At 36.0% G+C, this 13,529-nt stretch overlaps 1 protein-coding gene across 2 annotated transcripts in view; it reads left to right on the forward strand.

Moving 5' to 3' along the window:
• The window catches only part of LOC150098211 (neuroendocrine convertase 1-like), a 194,223-nt gene that overhangs the window by 69,314 nt on the left and 111,380 nt on the right, over positions 1-13,529 (forward strand). For both annotated transcript variants that reach the window (XM_090406525.1, XM_090406526.1), the window contains exons 4-6: positions 3,029-3,137; positions 3,735-3,772; positions 12,096-12,172. In XM_090406525.1, the coding sequence (XP_090262651.1) occupies positions 3,029-3,137; positions 3,735-3,772; positions 12,096-12,172 (224 nt within the window). The remainder of the gene's footprint in view (positions 1-3,028; positions 3,138-3,734; positions 3,773-12,095; positions 12,173-13,529) is intronic.

A 13,529-nucleotide genomic window follows, 5' to 3' on the forward strand; every position in this document is an offset into this window, starting at 1 on the left:
CCCCATGTATTTGAGGTTTAAAGTGGCTTGAAAAACGTTCAGTGCTTGATGATCGGGGATTCCGGACTATGTAAAAAAATAAATATAAAATTAATAAAAATATGAAAAAAAATCTTTAGCTTTCCGACGGTACTAGCGTACTTATAGGTTTACGAAAACCTTTTGTGGATGGGAGAATATAATAAAAAATAATTATTTACAAATGAATTTTAAAGTTAGAGCGGTGAAGCATTAAAATGCTTACCTCCATTTACTTCCCTTTCCCCTCCTCTCGTTGCAACATCCAACTAGCAAGCTGAATAGGCAGACAAGGAATGAAGCAGATGTTAAACAAATTGCAGATGTCACTTGTCATTTAAAAAGCGAAGTATATAAGGCGAATGTAATAAATGTTTAGGGCCACATTCAGATAAATTGCTTGGATCGTAAAAACCCAGTATTTAGTGTTCACTAAAAAAAAAACATTTAATTAAAAAGAAAAAGCATTTAACGATATTCTACGTAATGTATTCATCCACAACAAAACATGCATCCTTTGAAAACTGAATCTCATTAAGTAAGACATCGTGCGTTTGCCCTACTTGTTACTAGTCTAGGTCAACGCTGAAGTACAGCATGAGCTATCACTTTCGACAGTCCTCAGAAGAAGAAATGATTTCTGTCTTTCTACAGAGAACTTGCAGAGGAGCATGGGAAGCGTTCTTTCCCATGGAATATCATAGAATAGCATTATTAGCTTGCAAACTCATCTGCTATGCTAGTGAATGCTTCGTACCACCAGTAATTTCTTAAAGAAAAAAATCAATATCGCTGACGTTTTACTATGATATTCTGTTTGTATGATCCCTTGAATTTGCTGTAATTAAGTTTATTATATCGGTAACCATTCTACACATCTCAAAACATCACTTCATTGTGCTGTGGTCTGACTGTTATGAACTAAATAATGCAATCTTTTGCTAGATGATAAATTCATATCTATTTCTAATGACTATCTGTACTTGCCAAATACAAATTGTTTTCAACTTTTGTGTTCATGTGCGCATATCTTACCTAAATTTGTATGCGGCTGAGAATTTAAAAAGAATGAGGCTGAGAATTAAAAAAAAAAAAAATTCTCAGCCTCATATTCGAAGTTAATTTAGAACTGATTGCCTACGCAGTTGCCGAAGATAGCAAAATGCAATAATGTTGCTGATTGTCAATGTACGTAGAAGCTCTCATTTCACTTTAATTTGTTAGTTGCACAAAAAAAACATTAAGTACTATAATGCGATTAAATAAAAATGCGTGACTCTGTTGCCTATATTACTGTCAACTAAAACTAATTTTCCCAAAATTAGATTCAGTATGCAATATGAAGGTGTAAGTTTATCATGATGATATTTTTTATATATCACATTAAAATCTCCTTAAATTTGGAAGGTGAATAACATGAAACTTAGCTCCAAAAAATATCCTAATCCGAGTTTCTACTTATCTTAACTTAAAATAGTTTCGAAAGAGAACATTGTCACCGCCAGTTACTGTTATTATCTATAAAAATGCTTCTTGTTGATATTGACGTTGGGACAGATGTAATTGCCTTGTGAATCTAATTGAAATGTGATTTTTTTTTTTTTATCTGGAAATAGTATTAATTTTGGGATAAGTGCTTAATTTTCATATTTCTGTTTGCATGAACATCACTGGTCAAAACGAAAGTGTCGGATGGCTTAAGCCAGAAAAAAAAAAAAAATTCTGAATTAAAATTAAAACATCTGGAATATTACTTTCTCACCATGGTGTGTAATGGCTTTCGAAGAGGAATACCCTTTCTTTTGGTATATTTTTCCGAAACGTAATGAAATTATCATTATCCCATTAAAAATGTAATGTTTTAATTTAAATTAATTAATTATTTAATTTTTTTTTTTTAATTTTTGCAACATGCTAAAAAGAAAACACCTTCCTTTAATCCTATTATGGATATTTTTCAAGACAAGTATTCGGATTGAGGTGAAACTAGTTCCCCTGATCTTTTAAACTCTAAATACACGGTTTAAAGCTATTCATAACGAAAAAATGTCGATTGAGAACAATTGGTTAATCTTTCGAAATATACATTAGCTATCACAAGATGTACTGTAAATGCGAATGCTTCTTTTAGCGCGAAGCATTCGCGACCTTGTATAGGTTTAATCTCCCCCCCACACACACACCCAGTTAAACTAATGTTGCATCATGCCTATGGTCAATTCCTAAGCATTTCTTTCAGTCAGTGATTTAAAATAATAAGCCCCCCCCATAGCATAGTCTTCGTCGACGATGCTCTTTCTCTAGAGAGTTCGAATCCCATACAGAAGGCGAAGAATCTTTTAAAAAAGCTTTGAAGCGGAAGATGAATTGGTTGGTTTGATATGTAGGTGGCTGGGCTTTTCCCCTCAGAAAGTCGAGTTTTTCATCACGAAGGCAGACAGGCGGAGAATACACGTTTTGAGTCAGTTGACAAACAGAATGTGTTGGTGGTAGACAGACCATGGAACTTAACACGGTGAAAGAAAGATAAGAATCTTTATCCAAAAACTAAAATCGAGGATTTCAAGGTGGAGAACTTGTTTCTAACTGCTGTAAAGCAGTTAGAAACAAGTTCTCCACCTTCAACGCGCATGCACACAAACGTGTGTGTAGATATAAGAAAATATTTCGGCAGCGATTACTTTTTTTTTTAATTGCATTTCTGTCGGTTATCTCTCTTTATGACAGGATATTCTTGAATCGCATACTAACATAATCCTTCACAACTTCTTTACCGACGGTAACGATCATTTATCGTTTGATTATCACCTTACGACAAAAATGAAAGTTTGAGAAAGATCGAGTCAGAAATCTGATATCCTTCGGTCTGTCAATTAATTTTGCCAAAGTTAATTAGTATTTGCTATATTTAAGTTGGCCGCTAGTGTAAGGTCTTAACTTACATACTTTGTAAATATTTTTATGACGGCTATGAAATTTAATTCTCAGAATATTTTATTTTTTTTTGCAGCATGACACACGCAACATGAAACATCTTCCAGAACTGGATTTACACATAACTCAGGTTTGGGATATGGGTTACACAGGAAGAGGCGTAGTGGTGACTATTATGGATGATGGTACGTAATTTGATGTTTTCCTATTATCTTATCTTAATTGTAATGAATGAAATTAGTGCCGCAGTTATCTGCGTATAAGAAAATTCATTTAAATCTACCTCTTGTAACTTTTCGAAGAACAACTTCCATTTTTTAAATAAAATTTAAACTAGAGATTAGCACAAAGAATTTGTGAATAAATCATCATTAGAGCAAATCATAATGTACTATGATTTAGAGCGCTCATGAGTGACACCATCTGGCAACCATTAGCAAATGTGTTAGTAAGCTTCAGGAGCAGAACTGGCTTGAACAATTCGGTCAAGAGTGCAGAGAATGTTTACGTGACCTTTCAGATTTTGAAAGTTAAGAATTTTTGCTATTATACAACTCATGAGTGAGGCAGAGGAATATATCTGCATTTCTCGTAATTCTTCTTGAAACCTAGAAATTTTAGAAATGGAGTGTTGTTTTTTTTTTCTTTGCCTTTCCTCCGTGAGAGAGAGAGAGCAATTTAAATATAAAAGTAAGTTTCATACCTATAAAAAAATATTTAAACTTCACTAACATGGTGTCTTGAAAATATTCTGACCTTTATTTACTTCTTTTTTTTTTTAGGACTGGAATGGAACCACACAGATCTTATAAGAAATTATGTAAGTTACAAAATCATTTGTAGTGCTTATCACAATTTAAAATCTTATTGCTCTGATAATAATTAAAAGACAAACCCATCTATCAGTTAACATCAACAGTAAAGTGGAGGGATATACAATGCACACTCAGGGAGAGATCTCTCTCTTTATGAGCTGTTTCATTTCTCTTTCTTTCTCATGACAGAAAGAGAGGAGTATCCCAAAATTGAGAGATATGAAATAATGCAAAAATGTCAATGTAATGCATTTGATTCGCATCCCCAAGAAATGAAATCTAGGTTGACAAAAAAAAAAAAAAAAAAAAAAAAAAATCGAGCTTCACTTCTTTTGCAGCTTTTCCCACTTAAGTAGGATCGCTGTTTGTGGTGAGTCTCCTCCACAACTTCCCGTCTTGGGCTGTGGCCACATCCAAGTTCTTCATCCTCAAGTCCTCCTCCACCATCTTTTCTTTGGCCGTCCGCGCTTCCTCTTCCTCTACACTTCCATCTACATGACCTATCTTCCCACATACTCTTCTTCCCTCCTCATCACATGACCAAACCATCTCAACCTTGACTCCTGTATCTTTGCTCATAAGTTCGTAACTTTCACCGCTCCCCTTACATAGTCATTTCTCAGATGATCCTTTTTGGTCACACCGCACATCCACCTAAGCATTCTCATCTCCGCTACCTCCATCCTGCTGATGTTATTTTTTCTCAGGGTCAGTTTCCATAGCAGGTCTCACTACTGTCCTGTAGATTTTACCTTTTAGATAGATCGGCACCCTCTTATCGCATTCCACTCCAGCCATCTCTCTCCAGTTTCTCCATCTTTCTGGTATCCTGCATCCCACTTCCTTCTCAGCCTCACCATCCTCTTTCATTGTTGAACCTAAGTATCTAAAGTCACTGTCCTTCCTGATAACATTTTCTTCTAGATCCAGATCTGTCTCCTGGCTGCCATCCACTTTGCAACACATAATCTGTCTTACTTCTGCTCAGTCTCGCACCTCTCTCTTCCAGTACTTTCCTCCAACGTTCCAGTTTAGCTGCCACTTCTTCTCTTGATTCTGCACACAGCACGATGTCATCTGCATACAACATAGTCCAAGGCGCGTCTTCTCTCACCTCCTTCGTCACCACCTCCATCACAATATTAAACAGGAACGGACTTAATGCTGACCCTTGATGCAAGCCAATTGTCACTGGAAAACTTTGTCTCTCCCAGGCAGGTTCGAATTCTTGTCTTCACATTTCTGTACATCTCCTGCACCAACCTGACATATTTCTCCGGTTCCTCCTTCTCCCCCAGACACCTCCAAACTTCTTGCCTTGGCACTCTATCATACGCTTTCTCCAGATCAATAAATACCAGATGTAGCTTCCGTTGCTTCTCTCGAAACTTTTCCATCATCTGTCGTAACCCAAAGATAGCATCTATCGTCGATCGGCCAGGCATGAAGCCAAATTGCTCCTTTGCGATCTCTACCTCCCTCTTTCCCCAGTCTTCCATCAAGAACCCTCTCTAGGATTTTCATTGTGCGGGACATCAACTACTTTATTCCTCTGTAATTCTTAGTCTTGTGCATCCCTTTTACTCTTGCAGATGTGGACAAGAGTACTTTCCCTCCATTCCTCGGGTATATTTTCCTGTTGACAAACTTTTATTAACAGGTCCCACAGCAGGTCAATTCTCTCTTTCCCCCAGTGCCTTCCATGCCTCCACTGGTATCCTGTCAGGGCCAACATTAAAAAAAACTGTAATTAAAAATTTTTAATCTTAAATCAATTTTATTTCAAAACGGATGTTTATTAGGATTAACAGTTTTTAATTACAGATGTTACATATACACAACACAAAAGTGCTATAGAGGTTTTGTGACCTTTCGTGTTATGTATCCGACCCATACACATGCAGTTCGCTGTACATGGTATACAAATGCTAGTGTATTGATATTTTACCACATTTCAATTTCTGTTTTGAATTAGCTGATAAAGTTTCTATCTCAACCTGCCTATATCCGAAGAGACCTTAATTTTTATGCTACACCACTGGTTAATAGTATTCTCGCGAATATATTTTATGTATACGAGTATAACTGTAACATTTTATTTTTAAGCAAGCTTTAAACTTAAGAAGTAAGGAGAACCCTGCTCTAAAGAATCTTTTTCAAATGTCCTTGCCTTACTCGAGATTCGAATCCCAGCCTTGTACAGTCATCCCATACATGAGACATTTTTATTATAGCATATTGGTGGTGTGGATAGGCAGAAAGTTATTGAAAGTAGATTTGAAGATTATACTCCTTCTGGAATACATAAAAAGAGAATCTGCTACAAAAGAGATTAACAGCAAGAACAAACGAAGAAAGAGAAATTTTTGAGAGTGGAGTTAAACTGTGAAGGAGTGTTTAATAGCCTCTTCGCTTCTATGAACAGATTTGGAAGAGAGTAGGAGAATTGTAGATGTTAAATTTGATAAACAGTGAACACGAAATTATTTGTAGAAAATGCAGGCAGCAGAAACTGAAAGTCTGAAAAATAAGTGGTGAGTCAAGAATTATTAACGAGCTCTTACCAAATCTGAGAACAGCGTTCACTTGTTGAAAAAAGAGATTAACAGCAAGAACAAACGAAGAAAGAGAAATTTTTGAGAGTGGAGTTAAACTGTGAAGGAGTGTTTAATAGCCTCTTCGCTTCTATGAACAGATTTGGAAGAGAGTAGGAGAATTGTAGATGTTAAATTTGATAAACAGTGAACACGAAATTATTTGTAGAAAATGCAGGCAGCGGAAACTGAAAGTCTGAAAAATAAGTGGTGAGTCAAGAATTATTAACGAGCTCTTACCAAATCTGAGAACAGCGTTCACTTGTTGAACGGATTTGTATAGAATTAATTGTTCATGAGTTCAGCTTTGGACGAAAACAAAAAAAAATTAAGCTAATTTCTTGGATACTAAAGAGGAGATAAATAGGACAAGATTGAGTTTAGTTAACTTTTGAATTATCAAGATAATCAGAATCATATCCCATCAGAATTTTGAGCTAGAAGTTGATATTTTCCGCAAATTTTGGTTACTCTGTGTAGTATAATTTGTAAAGTGAGAGAGAACGGTTTTATATGTCATTGGCAGAACAGTGGATTCAGTTTGCATTTACCTGGAAAATATTTTGTAGGCTAATTTGATAGCGTACTGCTTTCCAACGAACAAGTTGTTGGTTCGAATCTCACCAAGGATATGAAAGTTTTGTAAATGGCATTAGGTGACAGATGAATTTCATCACTGGTATGAGATCACTCTGCTTATTGGAGGCCTGAAGCGACTTCAAAAGATCTATATTGGTTGATAGGGCGATTTCTGGATTATCTAACTTTTAGGTTGCCCATAGTATTACTAATAATGTACTACGGCGTTTTGTACTGTGGATAGGATTGAAATAAAATTGGAGAGTGAACCTGGACAGTTACAGCCATAAACATGGAGAATTTCGCTCAATCCCCGGAACGCGTAGCTTCTGCAGTTCTCCCCTTCACTCCCCCCACCACTATTAAAAAGCATTCAATGCCAAATGGGCAGGTGGCAGCAGTTATTCTTTAGCCGACCTGGAACGCACCTAAATTCCAGAAGATAGTATACTGGAAGTATACTATCTTGTGGAAGCCGGTATCGCCCTATCAACCAATATAGATCTTTTGAAGTCGCTTCAGGCCTCCAATAAACCCGCAAAAAGAAGTAATGTTGAATCTCTCCATGGTGGAAGAAATGTGCAAGGGGAATAAACCCGATCTTCTATTCGATCCAGATATGGTTTGCAGCTCCTCCAAGCTTCCGATAAGCGAAGTGGTAATATTACTGACTTGGCTGGCCAAGTAAATACAGCAAAACCTCGCTTAACGCGATTAATTACTCCAGCAATCAACATGCGCAAAGTGAAATCGCGTTAAGCGAATACAATAAATAATAGGAATAATTATAATTCATCCATCAGTTAGCGTAAATTTGGAAAAAAATTACAGTATAAGCTATATTAGAGGATAAAATCATCAAAGTTAATAAAAATCAATTACTTAAATTTTTATTTAATGTCTAAACATTTGATTGAGCTACTTTTTTACAAAAAAAATTAAGTAAAGATGTTTGAATCGTGCTCGACTTTTTCATCTTGTCATGCAATTTGCGATAGCTGGCGATCGCTTTATCAAGTTTTCGGCGGACTTCGAAGCTTCGTTCTATATCAGGATCAGCATCCAACAAAATTTCCTTAGCACACTCAATGTGATTGAAAACTAGGTCAAGTTCTTTTGCAGTTAGCTTCTTAGTCGTAACATCCTCTTCTTGTTCGCACTCCTTATCTTCTTTATATGCAGGCTGTTCTTCTAGTTGAAGGAGATCATTCTTGCTTAACTGTTCTGAATGGGAATCGAGCAAGTTTCTCCCATCTTCATTATCCAGTTAATTAAATCCAAGTTCTTTTCCAATTGTGCTGATTTTTTCAATAATGTTAGATCTTGGATTTCGCCCACGATAAACTAACATAGGCTGGAGTTTAAAGTCGCCTTCTGCATTGCCTCCTAATAAAAACGTAAGATTGTATCCTGGTTGAGATGCTTCAATTTTAGGTAGGAAAGTTTTTGTTGACATGCAGATTGCGGACTCAGGTTAACAGGAGAAAGAGGGGTGATTTTGATAGAGGTCTATAAACTTTTGAATGGGTGTTATAACATTTCAGATGATGAAATTTTTCGTTATATGGAAGGTGGGGAGAGAACACGGTGGCATCCATGGAAGTTAAGGTTGTTCTCAGTCAAGAAAGGGGTAAGAGCTAGGTTATTCTCTTAGAGAGCAGTGAGTGAGTTTAATAATTTGCTCTTATGGGTAGTGAGTGCATCTAGTGTAAATGAATTTAAGGGAAGGTATGATAGCTGGGTTGGGTAATTTACAGCCTCCCTCGATGAGTCCTTGACTCCCTGGAGGTCTCAGATAACAATAATAATACGCTTCCAAAAGAGAACAATTTCGTCGATGTTGATTAGTTGCCGATCGTCATAATCACTCATCTGAATTATGCTTTGTCTTCAGGAAACTTGCTGCAGAATCTTTATCAGCACTAGCAGATTCCCTAGTTATTCTTACGTTATGCAGTCCAGTTAGATTATTAAAACGGTCAAACCATCTTAAACTCACAGTAAAGATTTCACATTCCTCTTGAAATTTGGTCTCTTTCAATGATGTAAAAATATTGAGAGTTTTTGTCTGAATATTCCCTGTACTAAGAGGTATTCTTTTTGGTTATAATCCTGAATCCAGAGTGATAGAAGACGCTCCATCTCGATCATTAAATGGCTTCTATTTCGGGAGATCTGTATACTTAACGAGGCATTAGCAACTTGTTCTTTGTATTCTTTACTCTTATTTAATATAGTCCAAACTGTAGACTCGCTATATCCCAGGTCTCGCACAAACATTGTATTACTAGCGCCACTTCCATGCCTCTTAATGACTTCCAGCTTTTCTGCTGCAGATTGGCAACAAAGAATTTTGCGTTAGGTAAAATATCGCGTTAACTGATTAATCACTCGCTTAAAGCAAGTAATTGATTGAGTGAAATGATATCATTTCACTCAATCGCGTCAACTGATTATCGCGCATGTCGAATTCGCGTTAAGCGAGATTTTCCTGTAGCGTATCTAAGTTCTCTCTCTATCCTGCAAGCTGTGGGTTTGAATACCACCGTGGACGCGATTGTTTTAGGAGGGTATAGGTGGTAAATGAAATTTGCTGCTGGTATGAGATCATCACTGCACTGTGGATATTAGTCCAGAATTGGCTTGAACCTTCCATGTTTGGTCTCTAGAGCAAGTTTTCCGAATTATCTAACCCTTAGTCCGCCCACAACGCTGACGTACGATAAGTTTGGCTTTTGGATGGGATTCACATAAACGAGTCCTCATCTTCAACCTCGTATGTACTTCTACCTCGTTAATTGTAGCCTAGAGGCTAGCTACAATAAACATCGGTGGCGTTGACTTGCTGAGACAGGCATATAATGCAATTGAGTTGTATTTCTATGTTTGGAAATATATTAAGCAATGTCAGGTAGCATCTACTAATAACTTTTTTTTTTCTTTTTCCGAGGACAACGCGACACATTCTCTTCGGTTGGAATGACTTAAGTTCGAATCCCATTCGAGAATGCAAGAAAAAAAAAAAGTTATTTGACATTGCTTAATATATTTTCAAACAGAGAAATACAACTCAATTGCATTATATGCCCGTCTCAGCAAGTAAAAGCCACCGATGTTTATTGTAGCCTCTCGATAAGCACACATTTATATACAGGATGGCCATAAATTAACTTTCCCCCTTTAGAGGTGGTATCTGTAGATAAAACTAATACACGGAATGAGACCACATTTTATATTGAGACTTTCGAAGGCATGGGGAGATGAATTTCGCGAAAAAAAAGATTTAGTACCAAAAGTCTCCGATAAAGGAAATTTTGGCGCTGGCGGAGCCGAAAGCAGTCAAATATTTGCAATAAACGCAGGTAAAAAAGATTATGCAAATTTTACTGTGCGTACGTGAGAGCAGCGCCACCAATTCCACTTAAAAAGGGATTGGGAACGTAATCCAGCAAGTACCACTGCATTCTCCGAAAGTAACCGTGTGGTGTGACTTCACAGCCGATTTCATAATAGGACAATACTTTTTTGAGCGCATTAACCCTACAGGTCCTGTAACCTGCTCCATTACTGGAGAGATTTATCGACGAATGCTGGAAAAGTTTGTCTTTGCTGCAATGCAGTAATGACAATGTTTGGACTTCATAATTTTTATGCAGGATGGAGCACGGCCACACATCGAACGTTCAATACAGCGCCTTTTACGCCAGCATTTCAGTAATGAGAGGGTTATCAGTCAGTTCTTTCCGACGGCATGGCCGCCTCGATCCCCGGACATCACTCCATGTGACTTTTGGCTGTGTGGGTATTTGAAATCCGTTGTGTATGTTGGTGGCATTCCCAACTTGCATGTCTTGAAAGAGAGCATAAAACGAGCTGTTATGAACATCCAATCCGACTCCTTACCCTCAGCTGTAGAGCATGTCGCACACAGGATGCAATTTGTTGTACACAAGAAAGGTCAGCATATTGAAAATCATGTATGTGGTCCAGGGGGCCCTGATTCTGATGAATAAAACATTATTTCCTGTGAGTTCAATCACTACATTAATTTCCGAGTCTATTGCAAGTTGTTGTTTTAGTTTAATTATTATTATTATTATCATTGTAACGCGCCATATATCCAGCTGGAATGAGTGACGCAGCTGACGCTTACACTGTCGAAATGTTATTATTCCATTTTATCTGCCTTTAATGTAATTATCCACTTGTTTTCGACTCCGCCAGCGCTAAAATTTTCCTTATCTGCGACTTTTGGTACTAAATCTTTTTTTCGCGGAAATCATCTCCCCATGCCTTCAAAAGTCTCGATATAAAATTTGATCTCATTCGGTTTATTGGTTTTAGCTACACATGCATCCAAAGAGTGATAGTTATTTTATGGCCACCCTGTACTATCGTATTAAACTACATACACAAAGACTATAGCGCCACATATCTTTTCTATAACTGACTTTCATTGCTTTTTGTGAAAAAAAAAAATTCTTTTCAACTGAAATACGTGCATGCCAAAACTCATACAAATACTTGTTTTCTGTTTAAAAAAGTAATAATAAACAAATAAAAGAACGCATTTGAGAGGGGGAAGAAGAAATCCCAACGAGTAACCCGACTGACTAAATATAGTAAGTTACGCCACTGTTTAGATTTCAAGTTAGTTTGGAACAGTTCTGTGAATTCAGTTTCTTCTTTTTTTTATTTAAAAAAAAACTTTCCAAAATTCATTTTGTGCTTATTTACTAACAAATTTTATATGCTGGTGATAAAAATCCACTATCAGTGTTTTAAAGTGTTATAAGCACTTTAATTTATAGAAACGGTTTATTTCAAGAAAATACCCAATTCCTGTGACTGACTGAATTGGGCATGTAACCCAGTAGAAAATTTAGGAGGAAATCATCTCTTCTGACTACCGACCAAAATACTGTTGTAAATTCAGTTAAATAACAAGGAAAAAAATCCATTGTTTTTATTTACATATTTAATATGCTTGACAAATTTTCCTTGATTACATTCGGTATACGTTTTTGCTTACATTCTCGAAAATGACATTTGTATTAGCATGAAAAAAAATAGCTAACTGTTTAGTAAGGTGTATAAAATTCAGGAACACATTTTCTTTTCTTTCTTTTTTTAAATCTGTTTTTGTTTCTTGTAGGATCCAGAAGCAAGCTGGGATACTAATGACAATGACGAAGATCCTTTCCCTAAATACGACGAATTCGACTCGAACAAGTATGTAGTGATATAAATAGCAAAATTTAAGTTTGTTTTCATTTCATTTTGTTTCAAAATGCAATGAAATTGTTTTTTTGAAATGAAGTTTCAAAAATATATTAAAGAAAAGAGATTTTTAAAAAAAAAAGTACTTTAATTGTCATAGGTGAGGAAAAAATCCTCCCCCCTCTGGGAAATTTTCTCTCACTGTAATGTGCTTTCTGCAACAGGTAAACTCACACGCAGTTAATAACTTGTAATCGTCATCCTGTTGGCGAATGATCAAATGAAATAGGCAACAGTAATTACTAAAATTAAGGGGATATTAAATCCCACATAGTTTTAAAGCCGAAGCTGTGAAGCTTATTAGCTCTTTATACTTAAGACAACAGTAATATGACATTCCCTTCCCCACCAAAAAGAAAAAGAAAGTGCTGCGAGTTCAGAAAGCTTGGAACTGTTTTCATTCAGCATTTACGATGTGCAAATATATTCAAGAATGTTGAACGAACATAAATAAAAATGCTAATGAATTTGAAGATTTCCGAAGTTGATTTGAATTCTTTCCTTAACAAGAATGAAGCCAGAGAGAGAGAGAGTCTTTATTAATATAAACATTTTTATTTTAAATTGTCCTAGATAGAGGAAATGGATGTAGTTTTGCTGAACGGTGCCTATGGAAGTGTTCGTAGGAAAGATATATGGTGCAGAAACCAACTCACTGTGAAACAGTGCCAGGTAAAAGAGGGAGTTATCAATTATCCGAACTGTTTCTTTCCGTGTATTATCTTCAAATGTAAGAGCAGTATTCTAAGTTTTGGTGAAGTTGGGATTAACAGAGTTAGTAGCTGGACAGGTGAAAAAGTACAGTGATACCTCGCTAATCCGAACTAATAAAAACCGTCCTCGTTCGGATTAGCGAAAAGTTTGGATTAGCGAAATTTTCCCCGAGATACAATAACTAGCGTTTAAGACCAAAATAATCTGATTCTAATAGTACATCAATTTAATTCTGTAAATAAATGAAGTAACTGATAGAAAAAAAAAAGGCCACTGTAATGTAAAACTTAAACAATAATACAGTACACAAGTTTATTTTAGTAAAAAATTTAGTTTGTATGTACCTGTATTGTTGAGGATTCTGATTTAATCAAATTGCATAGTTCAGTACATAACTTAATTTGCTTAAAAAATATCACTTTCTTCTACACAACACAAAAAAAGTTTCACAAAATAACACAACAAATTTTTTATTTCTTTGTAAAAAAAAAAGTCACTGATTTTCTTTTGCTTCTTGGAAGCTAAACTTTTTTCGAATGCTTCTTCTCGGAGCTGCATTAGCAATAAAATTTTGTGGAATGGCGTATCATTCTGC

The sequence above is a fragment of the Typopeltis vanoorti genome, chromosome 16, assembly GCF_054136105.1.
Source record: "Typopeltis vanoorti isolate ZY-2024b chromosome 16, IOZ_Tvanoo_1.0, whole genome shotgun sequence".
Lineage (NCBI taxonomy): Eukaryota > Metazoa > Arthropoda > Arachnida > Uropygi > Thelyphonidae > Typopeltis > Typopeltis vanoorti.